The 13532-nt window shown below is 31.7% G+C and overlaps 1 protein-coding gene and 1 long non-coding RNA gene across 4 annotated transcripts; both read right to left on the bottom strand.

The window, feature by feature from the left end:
• Positions 1–418: 418 nt before the first annotated feature.
• LOC111200899 lies at positions 419–3912 on the bottom strand. The gene is made up of 4 exons (XM_048743251.1): positions 3892–3912; positions 2890–3287; positions 2591–2675; positions 419–778 (listed from the first exon to the last, which is right to left on the bottom strand). Exons 1-4 carry the CDS (start codon positions 3910–3912, stop codon positions 419–421), a joined length of 864 nt encoding a protein of 287 aa, XP_048599208.1.
• Positions 3913–10238: 6326 nt separating this feature from the next.
• On the bottom strand, positions 10239–12595 carry LOC106371199. Of its 3 annotated transcripts, none has more exons than XR_001274497.3 (5): positions 12264–12595; positions 11906–12105; positions 11252–11824; positions 10933–11041; positions 10239–10738 (listed from the first exon to the last, which is right to left on the bottom strand). It is a non-coding gene; the product is annotated as an uncharacterized LOC106371199 (long non-coding RNA). The 3 variants fall into 3 exon arrangements; XR_001274496.3 differs by having other exon boundaries at positions 12289–12593; XR_007317412.1 differs by having other exon boundaries at positions 12198–12289.
• Between the last annotated feature and the right edge of the window lie 937 nt (positions 12596–13532).

The following is a 13532-nucleotide window of genomic DNA, read 5'->3' as shown; positions in this document are numbered from 1 at the left end:
CTCATGACATTTTCAACTACTTTTTAGGTTCACTTATTCTGAATTTAAAACGTGCATAGGAGTTTCAAAGCCATAAACTATTACGAGTCATTACAAAAAAGTTATTATAAAAAAAAGTTCATTAGACGTTCCACAACCATAACATCAGAAACATAATAAGAAGTCATTACAAAGAAGTTCCCATAACCATAAACACATTAGACAAATACGATGATGAGACCTATGGAAATAAAGACCATAACCATAACCGCAACTAAGTACTCTACGCTACACTTTGATTTATTCTTGGCCAACTCACACACCATGTTCTCTAATCTAACGAGCTTCTGCTCATTAACGTGGTCATTGAAGAATGTCATAGAATCTACCTTCTCGGCTAACTGAAGTGTGTGTCTATCCCTAGCTCGCATCTCCTCCATTACAGCCTCGTCCCACCATTTCCACACATGACACTCTCCATCGTTTGCATTTCTACATGTGTAGTATCGGCGACCTGGTTCGATGCTAGACGTAGCAATCTTCGGTTCACTTCCACAGTAGCAGATCTGTGGAAATCCGAATTCAACCTCCGGCTGCGGAGGGTACACAAACGCAGGGGCTTGGTCTTGCTCAACGAGAGTTTCCTGTTGGTGAATGAGAGCTTCGCGTAACTGAGCTTGGTCTTGCTGAATGAGAGATTCGACTTCATTGTAGTCACTGTCCGTCTCTGCCCCACCAAACGTCTCATCCTGTGAAGGTTGTGAGTAGCTGTAATCAAGACCCATTTGTAATCCGAGAACTACAAAAAATTACAAGATAAAAGTTAGACGTTTGCAAGTAAACATAATAGATTAATTGATAAAGGTTTGCAAGTACATACGAGCAAGTAAACATCATACAAGCAAGTAAAGAACAAGTTTGCAAGTAAACATAATAGATTAATTGATAAAGGTTCCAGTACAAAGCAACCGGGACGGCTGTTCCGTTAAAAACATAAACATACAAAGTAAACTGACAGAAAACACACAAAGGAGATATTTCTCTAAATATATTTGGCGAGGAGCTTGTTTTTGGCTGTTTCTTCAGCCTCAGTGAGTGGTTCGGGTTTTGCTAGGAGAGTGTCTAAGATGGCTAGCTTCTGGAGTTTTTCTTTCCTATCCAAATCCACCTTCCTCAGTTCAAGTACCGTCGTATAGTAATCAACAGACTTCCCATTTCCATTACGTTTAGCTTTTGCAGCCTTTACACCTTCAGGGCGTATCTCTTCTTCACCAACACTTGTTGTTGAAGTTTGGAAATCTGACTCAACGGTTTTCCTCTTTGAACTTTCAGAAGCTTTTGTGTTGTTGAGGTTGAGCCATTTCTGCTCATACCTCAACACACACCAAGCATGCTCCAGTGTGAATTTGGACCCTTGGTCTGCGAAGAATATTTCATGGGCCACCTTCAGTACATCGTTCTCATGCTGACCACTAGATATCTGTCTCTCTGCAGCCGCATATGCACCACAAAACTTGGAAGTGTCATTGCTGATTTTGTGCCACCTCTGCTTGTAGTGGACATGCTCGCTACTTTCAACACTCTCTCCACCAGAAAGAGCTGCGAAGAAATAATCTCCAACTCGTTTCCAGAAAGTGCCTGATTTTTGGTTATTCCCTACAATAGCGTCCTTCGAGGTATTTAACCAGGCACTGATCAGCATCTCGTCTTCGGCCGGGGTCCATTTGTGTCTCCTCCCCCGCTCTACGGGTGGCTGTGCGGGTGGCGTTGGAGCCTCACCCTGTTGAGAACTGAACTGGGGGAACTGTGAAGACCCAGAAGGAAAACTCTCATAAGGAGAGTTTCCATCATTTACACTTTCGTGTTGACTGTAAAGAAGGCCCGTATAACCAGCAGACTGGCTATACGGATTCCTTGGATCCATAGAATGAAGAAGATAGCAGTGAAAAGAGAATAGAAAAAGGAATGTGACAGAGTTATAGCAGAGAAAAGATAAAGAAGATGAAGGTGAAAGGAGGGTTAAATAGTGGAAAATGGTAATTAAAACTACCATAATGACCTAACTACAAAAGTACATCTCAGTAACTTCACATTACACAACCATAAAATTACCTAAGTACAAGTGCTTTGGTCACAATCAAAACGGACTCGAGACTACCAATAAAGTGTGGCCTTGCAAACAAACTATATGCTTTAACTAGTATACAATAAGCCTTCTCCGGTCGCAAACAAAACAGAGAAAGAAAACTAGACAAACTAGTTCTTTAACTACCATTCAAGAGTGTGAAGTACCTAACAAACTAGTTCATTAACTACCATAATGACCTAACTACAAAAGTACATCTTATTAAGAGCAACATTAACACAACCAACAATTCATCTAAGTACAAGTGCATTAAGTACCTAGCAAACTAGCCTTGGTGACAATCAAAACTTTCAGCGAGATAGAAAGAAAGCGCTTTGATCACAAACAATACATAGAAAGAAAACGCTTTGGTCGCAAACAAAACGGAGAAAGAAAACGCTTTGGTCGCAATGAAAACATAGAAAGAAAACGTTTTCACTGTTATACCAACTACATTACATTCGAGATGATGAGAAAAAATTTAACCTTAAATTGTGGAGGAAATGGTTGTTTCTCTTCGATCTCCTTGCTAATACAATCCTGGTGGTCGAACCTCACCTCACCTAATAACCTCGCAAACATGTAAACAAACATCTCAGTTTCATGAGATAAACAACAATCAATCACACATACCCTTTCACACATATATGATACGACATCCCTAAATCTATAAACAACAATCAATCATTTCAGTTCCGTAAGTCTAAATACATGCAAACCCCGTCCAAAGTAGATCGAAAACATAAACCATATACATGCAAATCAGAAGGAGGAGGAACACATACCCTTTCACCTTCCAATCGCAGAGAGATGCCTCGGGATGAAATCCGTCGAGAGGAGACGACTTGGGAGGAGATTCGTCGAGAAGAGACGACGTGGGAGGAGAATCGTCGACGGAGACGACTTGGGAGGAGGTTCGTTGATCTGGACAACGGTGACGAAGGAGATGTGCCGTCGAGAGGAGACGACTTGGGAGGAGATTGGTCGAGAAGAGACGACGTGGGAGGAGATTCGTCGACGGAGACGACTTGGAAGGAGGTTCGTCGACGGGACAACGGTCACGGAGGAGATGCGACGGTGAGAGCAAAATCTCCGTTTCGATCGCCGCCAGAGAGAACAAGAGAGAGACGCGAAATGTCGATCTGGATCCCAATTTGATTTTTCCATAACAAAACCCTTCAACCTATCTCTCCCCGACACGTATCACCTAAGGACAAAAAAAAAATATGTTAGCTAACGACGAAACGGACGCGTCCCACCGAATTTAAAGGAATTTTGATTTAAATTAAATCTTTTAATCCCTAAGGACTTAAGCTAACGACCCTGATAATGTTGCCCTTAGTAACTTTAATTTCATAGTTTGTAAGTGTGAGATTTGGGCCATTATCAATACTTGTATAGTCAATAGATTGGATCTCGGAATCACCAACAAAACATATCCCTCATTTTACGCAATCATTCAACTAAAATTGAATTATATACGTGGCTAAATATTATTTTCTATTTGTGAACAACTTTTGATAATACATTTATTTGTTTATTGTTGAAGATGAGATCGTCATATATGAAGGTGATTGAGGCGTACCATATAGCTTTTAAATTTGAGTTCCAAATTTTCTAATCACTTTGGTATTTAAGAAATCTGTTTACTATTTAACACTATAATCTGGTTTGTAATTCTCTGCTAACTAAAGCATAGGATAACTAGAAGTCCACCGTTTCATGTTATTATTGAACCGTGTTTCATGTTATTATTCAACCGTTCAGTTTTTGTTTTATACATTTACACAATAACAATTACTCCCCATGATTAAGTTTAAAACCGTGAAATTACAATACGTTTCAGTAAATACCAAAAGTCTATCCTTCACATCTCTCACTTTATAATCTTATACTAGAACTTGATCCGCGCCCTCTCCCACGGGTGCTTGATTTAATTTATGTTTAATAAAAACATAAACTATTGGTTTGATAAAAAAAATTCCATACATATAGAATATAATATATTATTTTATTTAATAATATAGGTGTTTGATAATAAATTTTTTATTTATACATACTATTATATTATTTTTGTATAACTTAATACAATTTGATGTAATTGTTTTATTCATATATTGAACTGTTGTTTTTTTCGTGAATTTATTTTCAAATGAAAAAAACATACCTAAAATTTGAATTTTTGCATTAGTTTAGAATTATTTTTAATTTTATGATATTTTGTTTTCTTAAAAATTGAAGTCTCGATTTTTTTATATTTGATTAAACTAAATAAAGTAATACTATATTTAAAATTATTTTATATAATATATACTATATATTTCAGTTTGTGTTTTTATTTTCACTTTAAAGAAACAACAACCATTGTAATTAATTAATTTAAATTAATTTTAAATGTAGTGGCAGAATCTGTAAATAAAAAAAAATACAAAAAGAAAATATGTTATTTATTATAAATGCAGTGACTAAATGTGTAAATAAAAAAAAATAATTAATCTGCCATCCATGTTTCCAAACAATTCTCATTTATTTTTTTATCCTTGTTTCCAAACAGTACTAAAGGTACTTCAGTTTTAATAATATAGATAGATTATACTTAAAACAATATATATACAACATGATTTCAGAAAGAACATTACACTAATAAACATGTATCCTTTTTTTTCCTCTATTAAATTATTATTTTTGTATAATTTGCAAAAATTCTTAAAATCACTTTTTTTTATTTCATTTCCCTTATACTATGTGAGAATAATGTACTAACAACTAACACGTTTGACACTGACCAACCCCATAAACCACTGCTTCTGAATACAAAAGCTCCAATAATACTATCGATCGATCAAATCATTACAAGATAAAATATGAAAAGATACCTTCTAATGTTTCGTCAATACTATTTTAATTAAGCCATAAAAACATATGTAAAAACACACAAACAACTAAATCTCGTACACACAATTATTCAACGCATCAACAACGTACCCGGCTCCGCGCTTGCGTGGAGCTATGCTCCTAGTATAGCGAAAACGTTGGCCAAATTCATGATTTTTTTTTAAACAAAACAAAAAAATCCTACGCGTTTAGAGGAGAAACTGACTAGTGACTACTGACTATTCGAAAGAGATTTCTCTTAGTAATAATAGTATCTTCTTTATTTTTGCTAAATAGTATAATAGTATCTTGACTCCTTTTTATTTTCTAACTTAAGTAGATTACGATTCCGGACAAAGAAAAAGAGGGGAACACGTTACAGTTATCAAAAATATTTTTATTTATACCATATAAAGCTAAATATTCTAGTGATCGAAAAATCACATATCACGATGGATAAATTCAGAAAGAGATCATTATTTTTTATTTGCAATGGATAAAGTCGAAAAAGAAAACAATATCTTTTAATTTAAACTTGTATGGAAATGAATCGAAATGAAACAAATATAATCTTTCACATTAAACTACCCTAGAAAAAACTTTAACTCAGTTTCGAAATCTGCAATACACACACATATTAAACATGCATATAAATGATATATGCATGTATGAACAGTTTCTCCGTCGTCAAATCAAGATAATTAAAATGTTATTCTATCTAATTCGTCAGTGTTATCGCTCCTCTCCAACAGATGGAGACGACTCATCTTCCACCGCGATTAATCCGCATGCACGTAAGACGACTATCTCTCCAAGTGTGTATCGCCACGCGCCGCTTTCTCCGAAGAGGAAGATGATCCATAGAAAGCGGAGGTGGCGGCCGTAGGATGCATCCACCGTCTTCGCCGGAGAGAGTAGTAACCATCGCAGGATTAATGTCTCATTTGGAAAATCTGTTGCTCGAAGAATGACACCGTTCTCACGTAGAGAGATGACACTGAAGAGAGCCTGGTAATAAAATTACTGTGATTTTATTATTGGTTAACCGTTTCTGGTTGCATTTAAAAAAATTGCTCTCGACTGTTTAGTATTTACTAGATTTTTTAACCGCGCTACGCGCGGATAAGATATTATATGTATTTCTCAATTCTAAAAAATAATGTATAATATTGTATTATATTATTTAAAGAATAAAAAATAAGACTACATAACATAAATATATTTTTTATATTTTCTTTGTGGAAATCATTATGTTGTTTGATTGTTGTACTTAATTCACATATTTGCATAGATATTTGTGATAGATGAATAACTATATTTTTATTATCAGTGAATAATATATATTTATTATATAATATAAGAAAAATGGAATTATTTACTTTTTAACAAACTTGTCTCATGTTGGGGACTCGGTTATAGACATATCATATTCAAATGAAACATTTTTACATCTATCAATCTTCTTAACAATCAAGAAACAAATCTGAATATCAAAACAATATCTCATATGATCTCTTTGTGAAATAACTGCTCTGAAGAAATTGAATTTATGCATCAAAAAGGACTGGAAATGGATGTGCATATGTGTTATCTAAGTCAGTTTTACAAAAAACTATTTATAGTTCATATATCATTTATGTCCATCCTATTTTTTTGTCCATCATTTCTTAAACATCTTGAAATAAGTAATGCTAATTAATAATAAACTTTTTGCTCACAAAATAAAAATCAAATTTGTCTAATTATCGCTTAATTTGTCTAACTGATATATGTATTTCTCAATTCTAAAAAAATAATGTATAATATTATATTACATTATTTAAAAATTATAAAATATGACTACATAACATAAATATATTTTTTAAATTTTCTTTGTGGAAATCATTATGTTGTTTGATTGTTGTACTTGATTCACATATTTGCATAGATATTTGTGATAGATGAATATCTATATTTTTATTATCAGAAAATAATATATATTGATTATATAATATAAGAAAAATAAAATTATTTACTTTTTAAACAAACTTGTCTCATGTTGGAGACTCGGTTATAGACATATCATATACGAAGGAGACATTTTTACAGTTATCAATCTTCCTAACATTGAAAAAACAAATCTACATATCAAAACAATATCTCATACGATCTATTTGTGGAATAACTACTCTGAAGAAATTGAATTTAGGCATAAAAAAAGACTGAAAATGGATGTGCAGATATGTTATCTAAATCTGCTTCACAAAGTACTATTCATAGTTCATATATCATTAATGTCCATCCTATTTTTTTTGTCCACCATTTCTTAAACATCTTGAAATAACTGATGCTAATTAATAATAAACTTTTTGTTGGAAAAAAAAATCAAATTTGTCTAATTATCGCTTAAATATTTTATTAATATGGTCTAAGAAGCTTTTAAGTGATATCATAGTTTAATTTATTAGTTTTTTTGTTAATTTTTAGAGGTTTTTGTATTTAAGATTTTTTTCCATATTAAGCTTTATTTCTTTCACAGAATTGATATATATATATATATATCATAAAAATTACCATCAAATCAGTTTTACTTATTTATTATTTTGTTTTAACGAAAATACACTTTTTAAATAATTTAATTTAAAATAAAATTATATATTAATTTGTTGTATTTTAACAATTTCATTGATTTAATTAATTTGCTTTGGTGGATAACTTAAAAAGTTTTCATATGAATCGGGGAAAGCAAGCTTATGTTGTTATATTATATTTATTTTGTGTATATAGAATCTATATATAATGCTAGTGTAATAAAGAAAGAACATTATTTTTTTGTAACTTCAAAAAGATACATTATTACTATTTAAAATGAATCAAAATTGAATAAAATGGTAACTAAATATTTGTAAATCTAATGGTTTAGTTGGATTCTCATGAAAAAAAAAAATCGATTGGTTAAACAAATGTTTCAAAATTTGTTGTGGTATTGTTTTGTTTTATAAATTATAAAATTTATTGAATTAATATATTTAATTATTGCATCCTTAAATAATATTTTATTAAGACATTAGAAAAATATGTTTTGAGTTGTTTTGTCAAATTGTACAAAAATCTATGATTTTTCATATTTGTAACTTCAAAAAGATACATTATGACAATTTGAAATTAATCAAAATTGAATAAAATGGTAATTAAATATTTGTAAATCTAATTATTTTTTTTATCTTGTTTAGTTGGATTCTCATGAAAAAAAATCGATAGGTTTAACAAATGTTTCAAAATTTGTTGTGTTATTGTTTTGTCTATAAATTACAAAATTTATTGAATTAATATATTTAATTATTGCACCCTTAAATAATATTTTATTAAGACATTAGAGAAGTATGTTATGAGTTGTTTTGTCAAAATTTTACAAAAATCTATGCTTTTTCATATTTGTCACGAAAATTTATATGTTAAACTTACTTTTACAAAATTCTTAACTTTGTCACGAAAACAAAAATCTATGATTTTCCATATTTGTCAACGTTCTCACACTTTCTAAGAATATATTAGTTTGTCACTTACTTTTTTTTTTTACAAAACAAAGTATCGGAGTCTTGAAAGTTGAATTCATATTATTGTAAATGTACATAAGAGTTTGTGATTATATACTTAGTGGTTCTTGTATATGTGTTCAAGAAAGTTTCAATGGCTTAGTGGTAACTGTCCTATATATATATCATACTAACCCGGGTTCGATTCTCACCTTGCATTGTTTTTCTATTTTTTGCGAAAAATAAATGAAATGACATGGCAATTTCGGGTTTTCTGATTGGTTGATTTTTCTATCCTATGTGGACACCCTCTCCATGGCTTATATCCTCGTTTTAGTATAGTATAGATTATAAAACTTTACCACCGATGTTACATTCACAATAGATTACAAAGCTGTCAATTATTTGTATATTTATTTATTAGGGAATAGGAGAGAAACACTATTTTTTGTTTGAATGCAGGAGAAACACAACAACCTATCGTATATCATCGTCGGGATTTGCTCCTTCTCCGTTCATGTATTGAAGTGTGTTATCCTTTCCTCACCCTTCTCATTGTCAAAGATATATATATATATATACTAGGGCCGGACCCGCCCTACGGGCGGGTAAGCAAATGAACAAAATAATATAAATATATTTTAAATTTTAATAAATTTTTAGTTTATTTTAATTATATTTTCATTATTTTACTACAAATTTTACTAATTCTTTTTTTTTAGAAATTATATATTTGTTATTATATTATAATAATTCATTAAAATATAAATATTTTACTTTGTTCACAATATTTGTTTTTCTTGAATTGAATAGATTTTTAAAACATTTTAATAGAATTTTAATCAATATTTCTTTAACTAAGGAAAATTCGCGGTTCGCGCGGAAATTTGTTCCAATATATTTTATTTTAACATTTGTATTTAGTTTAAATGATTTGATTTTAATTCCGTATGAAATTTTATTTTGTAATTTTTTTTTAAAAAAAGTAATATTTTTCCGTTGAATTTGTTTGTTGCAGAAGAATTGCAGTAAATGTTGAGGTCTGACTAAATTTTCTAAGACAATTGTTACAATTATTAATGAATTATTGTGTTTTATTTTTATTATGTTTTAAAAATATGTATTTTAATTTGTTTGTGTTAGTATAAGTTATTTAATTTTATTTCTGTCATTTTTTGTTTGTTATCGGGTTATTGTACATTATGTCTTTGGTTGGACTATGCATGTATATATATTTTTAGTTTCATATCAATATTAAAATTATGTTTGTGTTAGTATAAGTTATTTAATTTAATTTCTGTCATTTTTTGTTTGTTATCGGGTTATTGTACATTATGTCTTTTGTTGGACTATGCAAGTATATATATATTTTTAGTTTCATATCAATATTAAAATTATGGTTGAGCTTTTTATTGGTGTTTATTGTTGCTATATAAATTTTGACTCTTTCCAAAATAATACCAAAACAATAAAACAATACGGAACCAAAAATCTGGATAACAAAAAAGTTTCATAGCCACAACGTAAATACTAAAATTACCAGGTATACCAATTATATTTCAACAAAAAAAGACCAGAACTGATTAATTAAAAAGTTGCAAGACAACTACATTATTCAGTGAAGGGTAAAAACTTAACAGAAATGGAATTGAGATATTTTTGGCCAGCTTCATTTCTCAATAGTTGGAGTGGTCAGGATCCTATATACACACCGGAATAACACATCACATTTGGTTCGTATTTAATAGTTTCAAAACATGATCATTATATTTCCACCAAATGTTTGAGACACAAAATAAAACAGGTTTTTTAATTCATCTATGTATAATGTAATGCATAATGTTTATGCTGATTCAAATTTTTTTCCAAAGAATTCATCTAGCATCGACAAAGAATCAACTAACATCTTCTGACTCTTGTAGCATCAGGTCCTTTCTCAGTTCTGTCAAGAGGAAGTAATTTCTCTTGGCTCATTCTCAGTCGAGCAGAGCTCTCTGCAAGTTCACGCTCTTCGCTCTCCCGACCCTCTTTCTTATTCTTCTATGCGCTTCCTCTATGCCTCAGCAGCCTCGCTCTTTAACCGCTCACCTCTTGCTGTTTCCGTATCTCTCTCTCCTTGTAACTGCTTCTTCTCCTTCTGTTTTTCAAACTCCGGCTCGAGTTCCATTTTCTTCTCTACCTCAGGCTCGTTCCTGACCATCTCATCCTCCTGAGCTGCAGCTTCATCACCATCCCGTATCATGATCTGATCATTGAACAAAATATGCAGAGCGTATCAGCCTCTGGTCTTTTTCAAAGGATCAAGAGATTTTGTTTGGATATTACACTGAATAATTGTTGTGATTTTGTTTGGTTTATAACAGTAATGTAAGCGATTCAAACCTATGCCTTATAAAACACAGTTAATATAAGGTTTCTATTAATTCACAAAGACTATACCTGCCCCATCTCCAGATGAACAGCAGAACGATTTGTGATCTAAGAGATTTCTTCATCCTCAGTCTCCATGACTGTGGTCATGACAGAGTTCAATGTGGTCATGGAATTGCTTCAACCATCAAAATGAAGAGCCAATATTTATGTTAACTTTCTGAGATTTATAATCAAGAAAACAAACCAAGAGAAGTATGAGAAGAACAGAGGAAGAAGAGAATCTTTGAAAAATCATATCGATTCTTTTTTGTTTATTAACAAATATTAATTCAACTGTCTAAGACTTCAACATAGAGACCATTTCTAAGCTTCTATTTTATTTTACCTCAAGCAAAACTGAAGTTGTTTCAGTACCAGTGAATATGTATTGCCCAACAAAGATAGCATCTGCTTTTTTCACTGCCTGAACACATCAAACAGGAACTATAAGGAAACTCAATACACCATTGATTAGATATATGATATCATCTCATTCTCAAAGTGACCGAACAGTGGCAAGCACATTAAATAATGGGAAAGACTATAGCCCTGTTCGTTTGATAGCCGCTTCCGGCGGCGGCTGCGTCAAAAAAAAGCTCTGTGACGGAGACAAAAATAACAAAGCCGTAGACGCAGAAAACCCAAAGCAGTCACTAATACATTGTCGGAGACGCAGAAACTTAGACGCTGATGACGCTGATTTCTTCCGCGTCCGTGATATTAGCTAGTAGTTGTCGCCGCGACTGAAAATCAGTGAATCGTGCTTCACCGGTGGCGTGTGTTTCTGTCATTGAAAGCTTAATTTTTTGACGTAACCGCTGGAGTCAGCGTTGAAGAAACGAACATGGCTTATAGAAGAGTAATAGCTTTCTCAGAGTTGTTCATAACTTGCAACTCATCCCACGTTATCAATCATAACCTAAAGAACCCAAAAACTACTCTCAACACGTATATGCAAAAACATCAAATCAAATGATCCAAGGAGAAGAAAAGAACATACAATACAAAGCTTCTTAGTGCTCTTCACAGCAATTTTCAGATCATCAGCCTCACCCATGGAGAAATATCAGTGAGGAAAACACGAATCACGTTAGCAAGTGTACTTGAAATCTCCGATTTGAGACAACTGCAGAGAGTTTTGACGGATCGGGATGTAGGATCGAGAGTCCAGGCGATCTTAGTCAATGCAGGAAATAAATTCTGGAAAAAATACATCAAAAGAGATTAGAGATGCATTACAAACAAAATTGATCGATGAAATATAGCAGCCATGAGAAGAAAGGAAACTAAACCATCGAAAGAGAGAGAGATGAATTATAACGAGAGTAACTGATGAATTTCAAGTCTAAGAATCTCACATATTTATAGGTTGTAGATTCATACCATGGATGGAAGAAAGAAGGAGCGTAATTAATGAGACATCGTATAAGGAGTGGTAAGGCATGAAACTCGCAATCGAGCGTAGGCAAGAAACGATTCATTGATCCTTCAGGATTAGGGTTACATACGAAATAAATCTTTTCGGGCCGAATACACAGCTTACATTCAAAGCCCATCAGACATGCAAGAGTTAATGAAACGGCGAGTTTAGTGACCCGTGACATGTGTCAAACGTAGGTGAGCCGACTTATCTACGTGGCTGCTGAGGTGGCACGTCTAGGAAAGAGTAAACTGTCTTTTATATATATAGATAGATATATATATATATTTTTTTTGATAATATAGATTTTAGAAAGCGCAGAATTTGGCTAAATAGCCCATGCCTAAATAACTAAATGATAATCAAAATAGGAATCAAACTTGAATTACAATGTCAAGCCCATATGTCAAAGATTTGTGTGTGGCTGGCTATAAATAAATATGTCAAGTCTACGAATATGAATAAAAGAAACTCGGCAGTGTAAAACGACAAAAGTTGATGATCTTTTTCTAATACTTCAAACGTAAACTAGATTGCAATCCGGGCTAAACGCGGGATTTATTTTCGATTATGAAAATATAGTCAATTGATGATTTTTTATTTTTACAAATATGCTATATATTTATGATTATAATACTTGTTAAGCTACAAAATCATATTAGCATATTATTTAGAATGTAATGAAAATAATAAGCAAATTTTTGTAAACTTTTTATTCCTTAACCAAACAAATATTAAAGATATCAAAGGGGATCAAGAAAACTCCCTCATGCTATCAAACAACCTTAAATGATAAAACTCGAAAATTATGATCTATCATTAAGTATATTCTATACAGAAAAGACATCATATCATTGTATATTGCCAGTTTTGATATTACGTAATAGTTACAATTTTCCTTCAAAATATATTATAAGGAGTTTAGATATACTGTAAATTTTTAAATATTTCTTTTTGTTTAAAATAATTAAGTTACATTCCTAGAACAATAAAATCTTGTCAGTATACCTTTAAATTACGTTTTGATTTTTACGAATATGCTATATATTTAAGGGTTATAATACTTGTTAAGCTAGAAATCTTATTAGCATATTCTTTAGAATGTAATGAAAATAATAAGCAATTTTTTTGTTTTCTTTTATTCTTTAACCCAAAAATATTAAAAATGTATAACCATTACTTATAACCGTATAAAATTTGATACTAT

This window comes from Brassica napus, chromosome A10, assembly GCF_020379485.1.
Source record: "Brassica napus cultivar Da-Ae chromosome A10, Da-Ae, whole genome shotgun sequence".
NCBI classification, from domain to species: Eukaryota; Viridiplantae; Streptophyta; class Magnoliopsida; order Brassicales; family Brassicaceae; genus Brassica; species Brassica napus.
This window is presented reverse-complemented; position numbering and strand designations above follow the sequence as displayed.